General features: G+C 28.6%; 1 protein-coding gene across 2 annotated transcripts in view; it reads left to right on the plus strand.

Moving 5' to 3' along the window:
* LOC132937377 (myosin-VIIa) overlaps nt 1–18,634 on the plus strand; it is a 153,351-nt gene that overhangs the window by 38,872 nt on the left and 95,845 nt on the right. For both annotated transcript variants that reach the window (XM_061004195.1, XM_061004196.1), the window contains exon 2: nt 16,442–16,539. In XM_061004195.1, coding sequence (XP_060860178.1) covers nt 16,442–16,539 — 98 coding nt within the window. The remainder of the gene's footprint in view (nt 1–16,441; nt 16,540–18,634) is intronic.

Genomic DNA, 18,634 nt, shown 5'->3' on the forward strand with positions numbered 1-18,634 from the left:
CCTAATGATATATTCAATATTCTAACCTTGACGTTGTTAAAGAATGTATTTTGAGAACAAAACTACCATTTCAGTACCAATATGACTAGAACAAGAATTGCACGTTTTCCAGCAACAGTAATATTCGTATAGAGTGCTTATAGAATAAAAATAAGTATGGATGACGACAACAATGTTTCAGCTGTAGACAACACTTCGAACCAGGATCGTGACGTATATAATACAGAAATATATTAGTTTAAAACACGTCATAGGTATGGCGTACATAAAATATAAAACGGAACTAATGTCACAAATGCATACGTTTTGTACACCGGATTAAATCTTTAAATATGATATTCAACTTTTTAACCTAACCTTATCTATATAATATACATTGTATTTAAAATGTTGACAATATTCATTAAAATCTCGTTATTTTGCAAACTATTTTGTAGAAAAATCTATAAAATGTTAAATTTTTATTGATAATTATTATTGAATATTTAAAACAAGGTTTCTCATAAGTAGTTCATATTGTAACCAAAAAAATCTAAGAAATATATAAACACAGTTTTTTTTTATACCTTCAGACATTAATTTCAGTTCAAATTTGGACGAAATTAGATATTTAAACAAAGAATAACGATTCTAGTTATTTTGTTGTAATTTAAAAATATTATTCATAAGTACTTGAAACTTTGAAAGTATATTTTTATACTTTATACACAAAATTAAATTTTTTAATGCAATTTTTTCGGCATAAATTAATTAAACCCACTGTAGTACTAATTCCTAATAGTAAAATAAATAACTTAAATCACAATAATATCATAAAATATACTTAGTAATATTATGAACTGACAGACCGTCTTCGCTCAGAACCGTTTTTCGTAAACAAAAATTTTATATAATTGAATTCAAACTGTAGACATCCACTGCAGTGACTCCTCTAGACTATACTAATGTAGATCAGAACGTTACCTAATTGTCCATTTTCTTTTCTTGAGAATGGCATTTTTTTTTAATCATCAATAAAAATTAACATAGTACATTATTTGTAGAATTTTTTATGAATTTCTATCTCTTTTAAGCAAGCGTTGTGATTGATATAGAGTGTAATACAATATTGATTATTTTAAAACAAATTAATAAGAAAAACTACGGATAGGTACATTCAAATAAAATATAAGAACAAATATTATTGATTAAAACTAAAATTAATACGTATATTAAAATTAATCAACTCATTGACTTAACTTATTAACTCGCTAATTCATTGATCATTTGTATAATACAGTGTAACCTCTCACCATAGAGAAATTAAAATGTGTCCGCTATTAGGAGGGGTATATATCCCATGAATATTTATGAAGGGGAATTTAGAAGTGTTCACTATTGATTGTGCCTGCTATTAGGGGTGTCGGTAAACAAAGATATCACTGCATAGTGCATAATATATAATCTATTTTATATTGTCGCTGAGAGTCGATTATAATAACAAAATGAAATTGAAAGAACAAAAAAACAATTTTTAATTTGTATCCGTTTTATACTGACATAATATTTGCATGCATCGTGTATAACGTATTATACACGTATTTAACCTATCCTTACTAGAAAATGTAGCGATTAAACTATAAATTCTCAGCCTATTACACGGATCGTGTATAACACTGCATTTCGGACCTTGACAGTTGTTTTGAGAATTATTTTCCGCACCACTTTGAATTAATTTTGCGAAATGTTTTATAAACAAATCTACATGTGTATATTCACGCAGTATGTAATAATATTATTATAATGCGTGTATCATATTCATACTGTAGATATGAAAACTACTTACATAAATTGTTGTTAAAAGGACGTCACACCCGCATGTTTCCTCCGTTATACAAACGTAAATATATAGTAGTACAAATACAGTATAGTAAATTTGACGTTCGGAAGAATCCATTTTACTCTGATATTTTTAATGTTAGAGTGAATTGACCCATTATAAAATGTAAAGGCAAGAATGTTATCAACAGGTCATACATCGACATTTTGTGATTGTTTGATTTTGAAACAAATTATGATCATGTTAAAATTGTAAGTTTTTTCGTATATTTTAAAATGCTTTCATCTGGAAAAGAATTATTCTAAATAGTATAGGTTTACAATTTGGCATTTGATTTGCTATATGGTACCTATGCGTTTGTATGACAGAGATAACACATGTGGGTGTGACGTCTTCCCTAAGGATGTTGTATCAATTTCCTAATTATGTTATTGATATTTTACACTGGATAACTCTTATTCGTGTTAACATTTGATGAAAGAGCGAGATAAATCTAAAATAACTATTCTTTTAAAACATTCGGCATCTAACATTAAAATTATATTTTTGTAGATTGTTTTTAATGTAATATTTTCTCGTTGACGACATTTAATCGATATTTTTCTCCCGAATTACAACTATTTACAACATAGGGTATAAGTTGTTTACAGTGTTATTAAAAAAAAAGTTGTGCGTTAATTCACAGTACATTTTTACGATTGACCGAAGTTAAAATTTGACGAAATTCGTCAAAATCACAAAAATGTGCAAATTATCTTTCAGTTAGAAATTCGTAACGATTTTTCTTTTCATAGATAGCATTAGAAAATATAATAGAAGATTCCCCATAAGTTTGTATAGCTTCAACAAAAAACATGTTTACTGGAAAGTAACATTAATTTTTTATGAGCGTTTGAATTTAAAATGTTGACGATATGGGTAAATTAACAAACTCCAATCATGGATATTTTGTTGTAATTCAAAAAATAAAAGCCGTAGACACTTGGAATTTTCACCAAGCAGAGCAGTACCTATCCACTTGTCTACCTTTCTTTATTGTTTAAACTGAAAAATTAGAACATTCCGTACTATGACATATTGTACTTAAGTTAATTTAAATTTATATTTTTTTGTTAATATGGGGATAAACTATAATACTATTAAATGGAATATTCTATATTTTCTAAACAAAATAATACAGGTGTCTTTTTAGTAAACTCGTGTGGAGATGGTTATTTGCCTAATTTTTTGGAAATTTTAACGCATTTACGATTACACGCTTTTTGAATATATACTGCACATTTAAGTTTTTGTCGTACATCAAACAGAAATAGAGGTTGGAGTCACGGGGAGTAATACTGTCCGGGGTGGTGGAATAACCATTTTACTTAGACGAAAATATATCCTCTAGATTCTAGAAGACTTGGACTCCTCTTGATCTCGACAATAAGTACGCTTTGAAAAACTCGTTCGAGAATCGAGAGAACGTAAAATTATATCGAAAATACTCGTGAATAGAGACATTGTTTTTCTTTTGTAAATAAGATTGATAAAAATTTTTTGTTCATATTATAATTGTAAATGTTTTTAAAACTTAAACTTTAACGTAAAAATTTTTGACGTTACTATTGTCATCCGAACTTGTAGTATTATTGCCAAGAGGTAGCGTACGGTCGGGTGATAGCTCTATAAATAGTTAATATATTATTATTTATTATCTGTGAAATAATCAGCAGACATTCAACTCGAAATCGTGTCTAAAAACGATTTTAACGTTATGGTTTAACGTCTCAATCGTTTAAGTAAATGAGTACGGTAGGTAACTACCATACAAATTCAAAAAATCAGAATTCAAATTATTAATGAATAAATTGGGTTGAATATACTTGGCTAATAATTACCGAATTACCTTATTGTTTATATACTGGTTATAAACAATCATTTTCGAGTCCCACTTTAATAATGTGTCGATACAAATATTGTACTCTGTAGCGTCCACATGTAAGCGATTTTAATGTACCAAATTTCACGCTAGGTATTCTCATACTGGTTTTCGATGAAAAACAATAAAACTATACGTAGCCAATCAGTGTATTATGGTTGTAAATATATCTTGCTCTTAATTTACGATCCTACTCATAAGGATAATAATGTTGTTAAACAAATAAAAAACTTAGCCAATGAATCGTATTTATATTTATCATATCCGGCCTAACGATTAACCTATACCAGGATCTGGTTTCGATGTACTGCAGTTTCCGTAGCACCTAAACTGTGTAAAATATATGGTGCAGTATAATAATACTGTGTATATAGCAATAAACAAAATGTCTTTTCTATATTTAAAATCTACTTAATTTTACGTGAACCATATGTGTTGTTTAACGGCAGGAGGACGACGCGGACATTTGGTAAATGTATTTTGTCTTACGTATACGCATATATCTCTTGATAAAACCTATTAAAACGTTCAAAGCGTTCATTAGGCGTTTGACTGCTTATTTTATATTTATGTTTTCGAGTAATACTCGTGTATAAAGGTATGTGTATCACATATTTACACTGCAAATCTCTCAAAATATTGTTTATATTATGCAATACTTCAAAGTACTTGTATCAATACACACGTTTGATGTGCTGCCACTTTATAATTGCAGCTTGTGCCGTCATAATATTATCAAATATCGAGGCGGGGCGTTCTAATATCAGTTAAAATAAAAATCAAGTCAAAACTTTTAACAATGAATCTTGATCGAAATTCAAGTAACATAGGTAACACGAATCAGTTATTTTTGATTGTGTACGTATATTACTTCATAACGCTTCAATAGCAAGTTATTTTATTGCTTATACAACGGTCATCTAAATTAAGCAAAGTCGTATACTTTGAAACAAATTACCCATAACCCATGACACTTCCATTATTCTTCCAATACAATTTGTACGGCATCTATAAGTTTAATTTAGTACATCTAATAATTATACTCACATTTTACATTTTTTAACAAAACTCTACAAATTAGATAATGTTTTATTTTTACCAACTAGGTAGGTACTGTAATAAGATTTAAAATATTGAATTATGTTATTATTAGTTTTACGTTTCATTATTATATTGTTATATTACACTTATATTCATTTAAGAATAAAATGTTTTTTTTTTTTTTATTCATCTTATCTTCCAAAAAATATAAATCATTTAATGAATTTGAAACATAATTCTTAAGTTTGTTTTCGTTTGAGTGCAATCATACAATGATGCTATACAATTATTGCACTATGATAATAATGATGGCGAATCGTTTCTAATTAAATGAGTGAACGCATAAACTATTATATTCTTATATTATTATTTAACTTAAAATTAATGTTGCAGTTAAGCAAGGCTACCTTATTGTAAAAATTGCAGTTTCATTTTCGGATAACTTTTTGACGACAGATTAGCAGTATTATTTTATGGAAAAAACAAATCGTTAACACAGAATTACTAAAGTTTTGGTACTTTTGTGTGCGGTAGACCAAATAAGAATTGTCACCTAATAAATAAACGTAACGTTCGCCAACATCGACGTTTTTCGTTTTGTGGTTTTTTTTTCGTTTCGTTTTTGTTTTGTCGTTTGACTTTTTATGCCACAACTTCTGATGCAAAACTCTTTTCATTCACTATAATATATTATAGATTATTGTTTTGTGTATGAATCACGGAAAAAAAATTCTCATAAAGAAATGTACACAGAAAAATGCTTACGGGAAAAACTGCACCGAAAAAATTCCATCCCGTATAAAAAAAACCTATGGTTGTTTTAATGTTTGATTTCAGTTGACGTTTTAATATAGTTTAAGACAAATTAACAATTTTTTTTTTTTATTGATAGCAAATTAAATTAAAATTTTTTTCTATTAATCTATAATATAGAAGTTGCTTGTTATTGAATCTATTTATAGATAAATGTATAAATGTGTTAATGTGTAAGTACTCGGCATTATAAACAGTAAACTGTACTTTACTAAAACAGTTCTTATGTCGGGTGTAGTGTATGTAGCTATACTTGGTAAATCGATTGTTGTACATCTAAAATTCTAAAAATTTGTGTTTTTATTTTTTATGTGGTTAAGCATACTTAAATATTGTATTCAATCAGTATTTTGTTATACATAATGTAATATACATATTATGGTACTTTATTTTCGATGTCCTCAATATGGACTTTTATTTTTTGTGATCTTTTTTACCAAAAAAATATGGAGTGAATTTATTTCCATGGACTCTTTTCCGACATCATTATTATTGTGTATATATTATAATATATCGTCTTGTAATCAAGAAAGAAAAATTGAGCTACGATTGGTGAACATTTCCGACCAGGGCTTTCAGCGACATATCATCACTGTCGGTTTTTGCTCGGAGTACCTAGTACATATTTTTTTTAGTTGAAATTAAAAATTGTCACTGTCGTTGCATTACGCGCATTCTATGCGGAAGACGAAGTGCAGTTTTATCCACGGCGCAGTGTTCCGTGTGCTATATTTCTATGCATATAATATGGTGTACGTATATATTATGTGCAGTGTTTCAGACGAGTGACAACCGACGACGTCGACGTTCGTTCGTTATAATAATAATTATTATTTTCATCGTTCCGTCGGACGACGAAGGGATGAAGGGTTTTATACGAGGATAACTGAAAAGACGCGTTTGCATACATTTTAGCCACATACGAAATAAGACGTTTTACTACACGTTCTTTTACACTATAATATAACCTCAACATTATGATTATTTACGACAGCATATGACTTTTGATATTTAAATCCTTAAAAAGCTTAAAATAACATTCATTTATGCACCTCTAGAAATATTCCTTATAAAATATAGGTACTTAAAATAATTGATAAAGTAAATTAAAAAATATTTATATTTACTTATGTATATTTAATATCTTAACCATTTATGTAATATATTTTTGTATACGGCTATGAAAATATTTTTTATATTTTTTATAAAGCTATACCTAACAATTAATATATGTGTGAAATATGTTATGCTGCTTAATACATCTACAATAAAAAAATGATAGTTTACTTAAAAGTTAAAACACATAATATAAAAAATTGGAAAAATTGGAAAACTTACAAAAATGTCTCAAATTAGATTATGAGTTATGAAGTATGCTTAAAATATCCCATCAACCCTAAAATGTGCTTTAAAGTGCATTCTACGTTGAAGTATTTGTTTAGGTTTCTTATAATATCTGTCCAGCAGAGAACACTAAAAAATATTAGAAATTACGGACTCTCACCATGATGGGGTTTTTATTTTCCCTGAATCTTTATTTCAATGTTATTTCTTATTAATTATTATAAACTATACGTGTTTCAGACTACAAAAAACACGTGGTGTTAATCTGGACAATTTCCAGCAGCGTCATTATATTATTATTAGGTATACGCATTCGACTAGAACATTATGTTCGGCTTGCCGAATGAGCCAAACTATCGGATTATCTGTATTAAGACAATATATAATATAATGCACAAAGTGATTCTGCTACGAGCAGATGACTTTTTTCTTCTTTAAAATGTTAACATATTTGCTTAATGATTCACAGAAATAAAGGGAGGTTCTCGTCTGTATAAAAAGAAGTGTATAACGTCCCAAAAGACACGCTCTTTCAAATCGAAATTTGAATGACAATGCACCGTTATGAGCACGCTTTGCGAGTACCTATCTCCGTGAACAGGGTGACTCGTTTGTTGTGAACCAGGAAATATTCCAGTAACTACACGAAATTTGTAAAATTTGATTTTATATTTTATGAACAAATACGATCGGTGTACTATTATAGGAAAATGGGAAATAATGTTTTGAATAGGTATTAAAAAAATATATATATATTTATAATATATAATATTTATAGGTATTTTGATAGATTGTCTATAGATGGTTTATAATGAAAGAATCGTACTGTAAAATGTACATATAAATTTTTATATGCCAAGGATTATAGATCTTGAAAATTGTTTTACAAAAATATGAAATATATATAGGTATACCTAATATTAAATGTTATACATATTGTACTATACTATGACAATTTTTACAAATTATAAAATGTTGATGAACTATTATTAGTTACTATATTAAATTATATTATCATAGCCTCCATATTGTATTCCATACCAGTTTATCATTATGGACCTATTTTTGTTAGTTAGTACCTACTACTTACACAAAATTAAATAATTCGATTTTAAGATAAGTTACCTTAACAGTGATCAGGTACCTAACGATAAACAATTTATAGGGAAAAGAAGGGTGATTCTCTTTTGAAGAAAAGAGGTTTTGATGTAGCCACAAGACATTCATTAACAGTATAAAGATTGTTTTGACTATACTTAGGAATTTAAAAAATCACAGAAATTTTAATAAATTCGTTATTACTGAAGAAAATGGGTGTGGACAAGTTGGAAGGTGAATCACTCTGTATAATATATAGTGAGCATATTATATACTCATACAATATACTAATAACATAATATTATAATAGATATACATACCGAACACGTGCGCTGCTGCAGTGTGACTCGGTCAGTTCGTTCGACACCATGCGATATTGTTGACAGATTTTTCTTTGCTCTTTTAATACACGTGTGTCGCGTGTGTGTAAAATATGGACTTCGACAAAAAAAAAAAAACCAAACGCACATGTCCATAATATTAGATGTATAACTGTGTAGTGTATACTTTATATTATATAGTACCTATACATACTGTGAAATTGTTGTAGTTATCATTATATAGTATAATATGATTGGTGCTGTGGTTTGAATGCCATGAAAAATCGCAAATAATGCGTTTGAAAATTCACTTTTTACATTTATAAAAGTTAAACCACAAAAACGTGTATTACAATAGTGAATATTTTTCCAGAAGACAGTTTAAAATAATAATTACACTAAAATAGGAGTATTTTTATAGTCTCTTTAATTATTTATAGATATAAAAACGGTTGTCAGCGTAAACCTAACTGCACATCTACTACGTTGGACACTCTCTGACTATACTATGTACCTTTACCAACATACTGGTTTTTATTGCAACAATACATTTGTACAACCACGTACATTGTACACCCGCTACAAAAAACAAAAATAAATCGTAAAATGCTCGCATATCCTAAGACATCAAAAAATGCACTAAAATGTTTAAGATAACAAAAATGCAAAATCAAATATCATTCAAATAATTAGCAACACCTTAAACTAATTTTTCATTTACGGATTATTCTCCCACTACATTTTCTACTGACAACACAACAATTTTACTGTCACCCGTAATATTTATATAAATACTGTACCTACCATAAAAATGTATACAATTTTATATTTTATTTATTGGGTTTAATTTCTTAATAACTGTAAAAAATAATGATATTTTCTTAGTAATTATTTGGTAGGAACTTGGCAGTGGGTTCCCCCCAAGCCCCATTCTATTTGGACCAATGAAACTATGAGACCCCGGTCGTGATGAATTGAATCAACCACAATTCGGTTCAATTGAAGCGAAACGTTTGAAACTGAGCAAGTACTTCACATCATATAACAAATATACGACGCGGTTTAATGAGCGGATAATAATTGTTTTTCCTACATGGGATGAGTCGGGTATTTTATATGGGTGGCTCAAGTGTTTGTGGCGATACCAATGATTACGCGTTTAATATTATTATAGATATAATTATATTACATTGCAGGGTAGTGTATTATTATTATCATCACTATTATTATATTATGCGAGTGCACGGTTTCGACGCGTACCGGAATATTATTACTCTGCAGCCCTCACACCCCTCTCGGACTTCGGGTCGATAGTTCAATTTGCCTTAACTATATATAATTCCCAGAGTGTATAAATGTATAATTATCGTTTTGACATTAATTGCATTTATATTGTGATACAATATAATATTATGTATGTATCATGTGTCTTTGTCGTCCACAAACGAATCGAGACTCATTTATTCGTCGTGTCGTAATTATAATCCAAGTAACGTCAATATATCGTTTTCAATATTTAAATACAATTTGTATTGTATGCACTTTGCCACTATTATACATTTTCACGCGTTCAAAATTAATATCGAATAAATAAATTTTAGTTTATGTTCGAAAATTAAAGTATAGAGCTCTAGTTGGAGTCCTATATAAAGGGCTGGAGCTAAGAATTTTAATAATTATAAAATACGCTTATTTTTCATTTCAATAGTTGAAATGTAACATATATTCATCATATAGTATTAAAATTTAAAGGAAATTATTTTGCTCACTGTAACATTTAATATTTTCATATTTACTTAGTACTCATACGTATAGAAAATATTTCAACAACAAATTCTTCCTAGTTCCCACGCATACAAATATTATCATATGGTAAATTGTTTAATGTTTATAGATATTTAATTAACTTACACTTTTAGATATATTGAGCGATAATCGTTAAAAGGATTGCTGATAAATAATATTCAAATAACTTGAAGAGTACGAAAAAAATATCTATTTTACTTGTAAAAGAAAATATTATAAATCAGATCTTTTTTATTTAATATTAAAATGTGTCTTCTAAATTAAACAATTTCTTATAAAGAAAATACTTTTATTTCAGACACGGATTAAATTATTATATCGATGCGTATTTATATCGCTTAAACTTTTTTTTTCGAATTTTAATACTTATTATATTACGAAAAGTTATGTTTTTTATGGGTCGATGTTGATGAAACGTTCAAGAAATTAATAATTGAAGTACTTCTACTATAATATATTGTTTTTAATCCAAGTCAGAACCCGATTCGGATTAAGGGCTAATATCCTGCAATGCCACCACGGAGCAAAATATTTTTGACACTCCCTCTCCGCACAGCACAAAACAAATATATTTAAGGGTCCCGGTGCCAGTTTTTCAAATATTCCACAATTCTATAAAATTTGAAAATACAATAATTTTATATTTTAGTTGTCATCTCAATTATAAGACTTTTCCACTAATCCGATACCTATTTAGGGGGGGGGGGGTTGATAGGGTGTATTATGTCGAAAAAAAATGACTCTACAGGAATAACTCTCAAGATTTGTAAAATTGTCGGATTTTGATGACTTGTTTTTATCTGAAAAAAGAAGACTTCCTACGGTGGACATATTATAAAGTTTGAGCATAAAATATTGAAAAATAGAGATCGATGTGTGCTGTAGAATATTTCCCTCTAGCAATTAAAAAAAAAATTATGAAATTTGGTTGATTCTACAAGGCGGAATCGTTATTCCTGCAGAGTGTATTTTTGAGGACAAAATGGCATCGGCACCGGGCCCCTTAACTATATTATAAATCATTTAAGCATATACAATGTTCTTATTAAAGCCATGATTAATATTTATAAATTAATTTTTAAATTTCATAGTAATTAAACTGTTAAGAAAAATAAATTATTTATAAACAATTATTGTAACATTACATTTTTTTGTTTAAATTTCATTACACCTCAACTTTTACGGTCTGGGAAAAATGCTCCTTTTCTACCTAGGTTAATGCAGCCTTGTTTAGAACATTTTAGATCGTCACAGTATCACGAAATTTGTTCAAGAGCACGTTTTCTTACTCCGTATCTCCGCCGATTGTGAGTTATGACTCATTGAATATTACATAGTATAGATCAAAATGGTTTTATCAGTTACGAGAGAACAAATTATTTTTATGTCCCTTTTATAATACGTACAATATCGTAAAAATAATACAAAATACTTACCCATCATATTTTTCTCTACAAACAAAAAACTAAACACATACAATAATAAAAATGTCTCTGATAAAGTATATATAAATAATATTATATTTATATAGATCGATTACAACTTCGCCTTTCTTTCTTCTACTATAGGGTAGCATTTTACGGGTCACTACCGACGATGACCCAGTGCCACGTATAATAAGGTAGGTACACAAAAATGTGGTATGAGTCATTGTAGTACCTGTTAATCTCCTCTTTTTTTTGAGAGATTGTAAATTCCGCTCGGAAGTGAATAGGTAAAAATAAGATCTATAGTAGATTCCGCCGGGGAAAATATACAGGTAAAAAAGGTAGCCGAAAAATATACAGGTACAAAAATGAAATAAATTCCGCCAGAAAAAATAAATATTTTTAAACCAAGCATTCCGTGATTGTACGACGCGACTGTACTGTACGCAAAATATAATTAGAAAATATAAAAATAAATATAGAATTGATTGGATTTGATTGATATAAAATTTTTATTTTAGAATTTTAGATGATTATATTTTGACTTGTCCTTATCATTATTATAATTACTATTTTTAGGATTTGTATTAATTATGTATGACTTATAATTATGTGGTAATTATTGACTTAATATGTGATATAATATACATTTATTTAAATACGTACTATAATGATTAATCTATCTTATGACTCATATTATTATATGAATAATATGACACATTCACAAATTTGTAAATTAACAGTAAGTAATAAATGTATTCTAATTCTATTTAAACCTATTATATTTTATTTGTTACATTCTGTTACATTTCGACTGTCCCTTCTGCCAACAAGGCCCGTTTAAATATACAAATAAATATATATTAAAAACTACTTTGTAGAAATTACACGGTTTTGGTTAAAAAATACAAAAAACTAACTTTAAACTTTTAAACTTCATTAAGTTATAAGAACTTCTTACTTATAGGTAGGATGTGTTTATTAATTATCATTTTTTTCAGGTGGAATTTTCATGTGCCTTTTTTCACCTGTAGTTTTTTTGGGTTGAATTTACATGCCCCCCTTTTTTAGGACTTATAGGACAAGGTTTAGTTAAAAATACTACTTTCTTGTGAACAATATTAGTCGTTGTCCGTTGCCTTCAGTAGGTGAGCAAATAATAAATAAAAACAATTTTTATAAAGGTTTATAAAATAGGTACCTTATAAATGTTTTTTGGAAAAATTTTGGAGAAACAGCCTGAATAAATTGTCGATATCAAACACAAATCAGAAAATAACTTATATTGACTTCATGTATGAAATAAATTAGTATGTCCTATTACAAAACTGTGTCCTCAAATTTTATTTTATATATAATGACCTGGGGAGTGCAGCCGATTCTTCATGTTTACTGATCCCAGACGTCGTTACAGCGCCTGTATTTAAAATTTGAGTTTTGGATACAAAATTCTAAAATTTTCGTTACAAAATGCTACGAATTGTTTACACAAATGTAGAATGGGTCCACAACATAAATTTAAGTCGTGGTCAACATTCAACATTTTTACTTCATGGGTGCCTTGACGACTTACCCTAAAATCGTGTTTATTGGCGGCCTGGTTTAAATGTTACGCCGTCCTCTCGAGTGTTCGTAACACGTCGAATGCGTTTTATTTGAAATACGAAGGCAGTAGTACTAATTGCGTAGGATCCTACATAATATAATACATAATAATATAATAAACAGTTTTCAATAAATCTCCACTAAATTGGTTGTGTACACGCGTCAACGGCAACAACAGCCGACTACTTGTCGACTACGGTTGACCGGAAACATTTACTCGCAATGTCAAGGCAGCAAATATGGGTTTTCCGTCACGACATCGTCCATAATGATGTATCGCATATAATACATTAAAACCGTACTCGCGACGTTTTCCGTCGTGTCGATTCGTATCGTACCTACCACGATTTTTACGTTTGCGTTCGATTTCTGATCTACGGATCGCTGTGTAAATCACGATGACGGAACGTGTGCTGTTTGGATCTGAACGATTCTATTATTTTTAGCTAAGCACTAATTGGTCGTCTTTTTTTTTTTGGGGGGGGGGGGGGGGGTGACTAGAGTTCCCCATAATATTGATTAATTGAAAACGTGGGAGGCATAGCTTTCCTCTCCCTCGCAACAGCTATATTTATCGTCATACAAATACAAATTATTATATCTATATTATATAGATAACTATATTATTCTTTATTTCGATAACATTTTCCGTTCTGTTATGGCAAATAAATATGTAATATAATCCACATTTATATTTTTATACATGTATTATAAATGTCTCTCAATATGAAGTATAGTAAAAAACGAAGAAAAACTAGTATATGGTCGACCACAGTCAAATGTTGACCCGCGCGTCTCATTGCACTAAAATAACGTTTGCAACAACTTTTTGCTGCACAAGTGATCCGAGTCATTGTGAGCTGTAAATATTTAAAAAAATATATAACCTAAATTATATTATATATGATATATCAGAGTCTTAATTTTTTGTTGGAACAGACGATAAATAGTGATGGTAATTTCGATTTAAACAATAGTTATATGGTCCATGCTTATATCACTCATCAGTACGACAAAAACTAAATTGTATGTATATTGTACTAACAGAGTGAATAAACAAAAAATAATTTATTGCCTAAATAATTATGATTATATTTATAGAAATGTATTAAAATAATGGTTTTAACAAGAAAAAGCTAAGTTGTTTATCTAGAAAATTTACTTATTGACTAGTTAATGCCCATCTTTGTATATTCTTATTATTATTATGATTTATTATAGAGGACCTATTTAATATATTAAAGTCATACATCATACATAGGTACTATACTATAAAGTCGAGTATATAGCCTACTATATATATATACTACACCAGACCATCGTTTTTTCAACAGATTTCAAATCTTATTGCGACATCATCGTGAAAGTTTTTTCTAAATTCATTTTTGATCCAGTACGGTATACAACTATACAGTTGTCGAACTGACACATTGTTTTTGTGGGGAGTTGGTCCATTTGACGTAACACGTTATCCATATACAAGAAGCTTTTATACCGCAGTGGCTATTATTGTTCTTGCTGATTTGTTTTGTAGTTTTATGATTTTCGTTATTGACATACCTAATAACACCGTGTCCACTGTCCATATTATCGAACAACCGAGAGCTGGCCTAACATTTCAAGTCCATCGACAAGTGTTAGTATCGTTAGATGTGTAGACAATGTATGATAATTCATTGATTTATATATTTCATTTTTTACCTGATACAAAAGAATTGTAATTTTAAGGATTTGTTCGTTTGAACATCATTAATACAATATAATACATGCGTGTATGTATTTCAATTTTCGAGTAAATTAAAAAATGTTGACGTTATGTTCACGAAAATTGCACATTTAATGCATAACAAAACCTTTTAAATATTATTTATATCTACACTTACATACGCTTTAAATTTGCTCTAAAAACATTAAACGCACTTTCTAAATAAAATATATGAAATATGTATGTATTAATATTTGAAAAATAATATCAAATAATATCGAAAAATACATTTTTATTGTTATCTTTTATTGAGATTTTGTTTGTCTTCATTCTTATTTACACAAAGTATTGTTCTGCGTGTTTGAATTTACAAAAACTATATCCAATATGACGTTTAATAATGTTTATTGATTTATTTTCATTCGTTGTAAACTACTTTAGTATGTCACTACTGTCAACAACCGTCCAAAATTAATTTGCCTTCGGGAATAAAGTCAAATTGTTATTGAAATCAACGTTTACCATTGCAAAAAAGAATTCCTGGAGGCTAGTATAATAATATGCATAATCATCAGAGAATATAATATAATATAAATTATTGAAACGGGAAATGTATGCTTATTGAATACCTATTGTAATTCAAAAATTAATATTCTATATTCAATCAAACTTAAGTTTCAAGTAAACTTCATATTAATATGATATGCTACAGACCAACACAAAATTATTGTTCATTAATATTGTATTATTATGGTGTAGTATTTTTTTCTATGAAATTATAGTAAGTTTTTTTTATGCATTGAGACCAAAAAATAAACATATAGTCATAAACCTGGCCAAAAGTCTCACTCTTTGGATTATTGCCTTTACTAATTATTTTTATATTGCCATATAATGATATTATACGTATTAAGTTTGTATTAGTTTGAATTTTTTTATTGTTATTGTAATTGTACTGCTACGATCGAACAATAAATTATAATATCCGTACGGACCATAAACATAATGAATGTATGTAATCATAATTTGTAATAATAGTTTTATGTAGGTACCCATAATTAGTTTGTGTGTAATAATACCGGCAGTAAATTCAGTAAAAAAAAAAACAAGTAATAATAATAATAGTCAAAAATAGAATAATTAAGCCGGCAATGATTAGATAAATGTAAAAACGAGTATTATAATATTTTAGTTTAATTAGATGATGTATAAATAAAATAGATACGAATTAAGATCGACGGTGAAAAAATTTAACTGTTAATTTATTGTTTGTATACCTACATTATACAATATGGGTACAAATTAACGAATCGCATGTTCAATGAATAATAAATTAGCACACCAAAATTAGTAATTTGTGTACTAGTGTAGCGTTTAAAATTGTTATAATGTTTAATGAATATAACATATTTTTATTCTTATTAGTATTTAATAATATACTATTTAAAGATTAGAGTATCATAATATATAATATGTATTGAACGAAAAAAAAATATGTTAATTATTGTGATTAGGAATACATAAGGATTTTTTTTTTTACAGGAAGTTGCGGCGTGCCAGATATGACGTCCATATCAGACATAGACGAGGACGTAATAAACCGAAATTTGCAAAAAAGATACTCGGATAATCACATATACGTATCCTTTTTATTATTTGTCATAAAAAAATGATTATTTTTCTAATGATTCAAATGAAAATATGATATTAAAATGAGTTCATGAAAATACAATCTGATCGAGTTCAAATCGTTTGGATTAGGTAGGTACAAACTGTTCAACGGTGCAGTGTATACAGGATGGGATTGTGTTAACTTAATGGAAAAACGTGAAAACATGTATATTTTATACGTATTTATATAAAATATTAAATTTATAAATCTAACATTGATCGGTGTGGTGTATGTATTTAAACCGGAGCATTTGAACCCCCATTAAGGACGTATCTATATGATAATATATTAAATACAAAACACACATTTTTTAATTATACATATATATACATTCATTATACGTTTTTGCGGTGTCGGTCGGAGTTTAAACGATTTACCTACAGAGTGATGTAGGGGAATAATAATACTTTAATAATATGATTCCTCAAATTCTAAATGTTTATTGTGGAAGTTTAAGGTCTTATTGTCAAATACTTAGAATATTTATACCTACTATTAAAAGAGTATCATGTGGTGAAACAAACTATTTATTCAAACGAAAAAAGTGTGCTTTTTACTGTAAATTTTTAGTCAGATGATATTTTGAAAATGTTGATATATACATATCTATATAAATAAAAATTCAAATGAATAGTTTCTGTGTTATAGGTAACCTTAAATAATAAGGATTAAGGATGATAGTCCATGATAACAGATTTAGATTTAGGACAACAATAATTTTTAAATTGTTGTAATAATCTAATATACCTAAATATATTGAGTAATAGAGTATTTGACTAAATATTACATCTATTATATATATATTTTTAAACCATTTTAAAAGAGACTCAAAAGTTACTAATTTAAATTTTGATTTAGATGCATCCATTATTCCTTTGCTAATTTACAACACAAAATGGTAGACAAAATAAATTCATAATGACCTCACATTGCATACAAATCTAAGTATTTGATAATATGATCGTTTTAAATGAACATACAAATTCCAAAAATCAGAATTTGATTAAAAGAAGAGCATGCTTGGCGAGTCACTCTGTATGTTCCATGTGTGTTTTTTCAGCTATCGTTTCATCGTAATTGATGCGATTCGCATAACGACTTTTAATTAAATCCGTCTGGTGGTTGTAATCTGCGATGCGCAGACGCTGTTTTTTCTAAAATTACACCACTGCGTGAGTACTCATATTATATTGTTTAAAGTTGTACATAATACCGTAGTGTTTATGAGTATAGTATGCATACTGTATTTGCAACTCTATTATGTGTCTTTACAATACGACGTATTACTATTGGCAAGGCGCAATAGTGATTATAATTATCAGTAGAAAAAAAACCTACGAAAAGGCCGCTTAAAATGGTTTTATAGAGAACATGAGACATCGACTATAATATGATAAAACTAAGGGCAATAATTTGGAAATATTCGGAAAACTTTGTATTGAGGAAAAAGCGACAGTGATTTAAAAAGGATAATATATTATATGTGTAACAATCAATGTTTTTGTACTTACGACTTACATTATTAGATAGTAGCCAGTAGGCAACATCAATGTATCTAAACAGTTAAATATCATGTACAATTGTGTAAAAGTAGTCTCCAAAATGCTGTCCTCTTCTAGTCTTCTATCTGCGGTTTTACCACTATTGCTGGTCAGACGGTTTTTCCGTTGTTATAGCGCCAACAATGTTTGCATGCCGCTCTTAAATCATAAACAGACAAGTAATCAAAATATAAAAAATTTACAAAGTTTGAAATACTCACTCAATATCAGATTTAGAACGAATATCAGTATTTCTTTTTGTCAGGCCGTATAAGTCGTTTTGGAAAAGATATATTTGTGAGCCTACCCCCCCCCCCCCCCACTCCCACATTTACGCGCCTATAGTTGCTGTATTTAGTCCAAAACCGTTTTACAGGGGGCGCTTATTTCTTTAATCTCGTTTTCTTTACTTGGTTTATTCCGCTATGGTTATAAATCTAATTTTGTCAATATAATATGTTGTATCATCGTATTTAAAATTTAATTTCCGTCACCGCGGCATCACGATTTCATAACGCCCGC

Source organism: Metopolophium dirhodum, chromosome 1, assembly GCF_019925205.1.
Source record: "Metopolophium dirhodum isolate CAU chromosome 1, ASM1992520v1, whole genome shotgun sequence".
Classification (NCBI taxonomy): Eukaryota; Metazoa; Arthropoda; class Insecta; order Hemiptera; family Aphididae; genus Metopolophium; species Metopolophium dirhodum.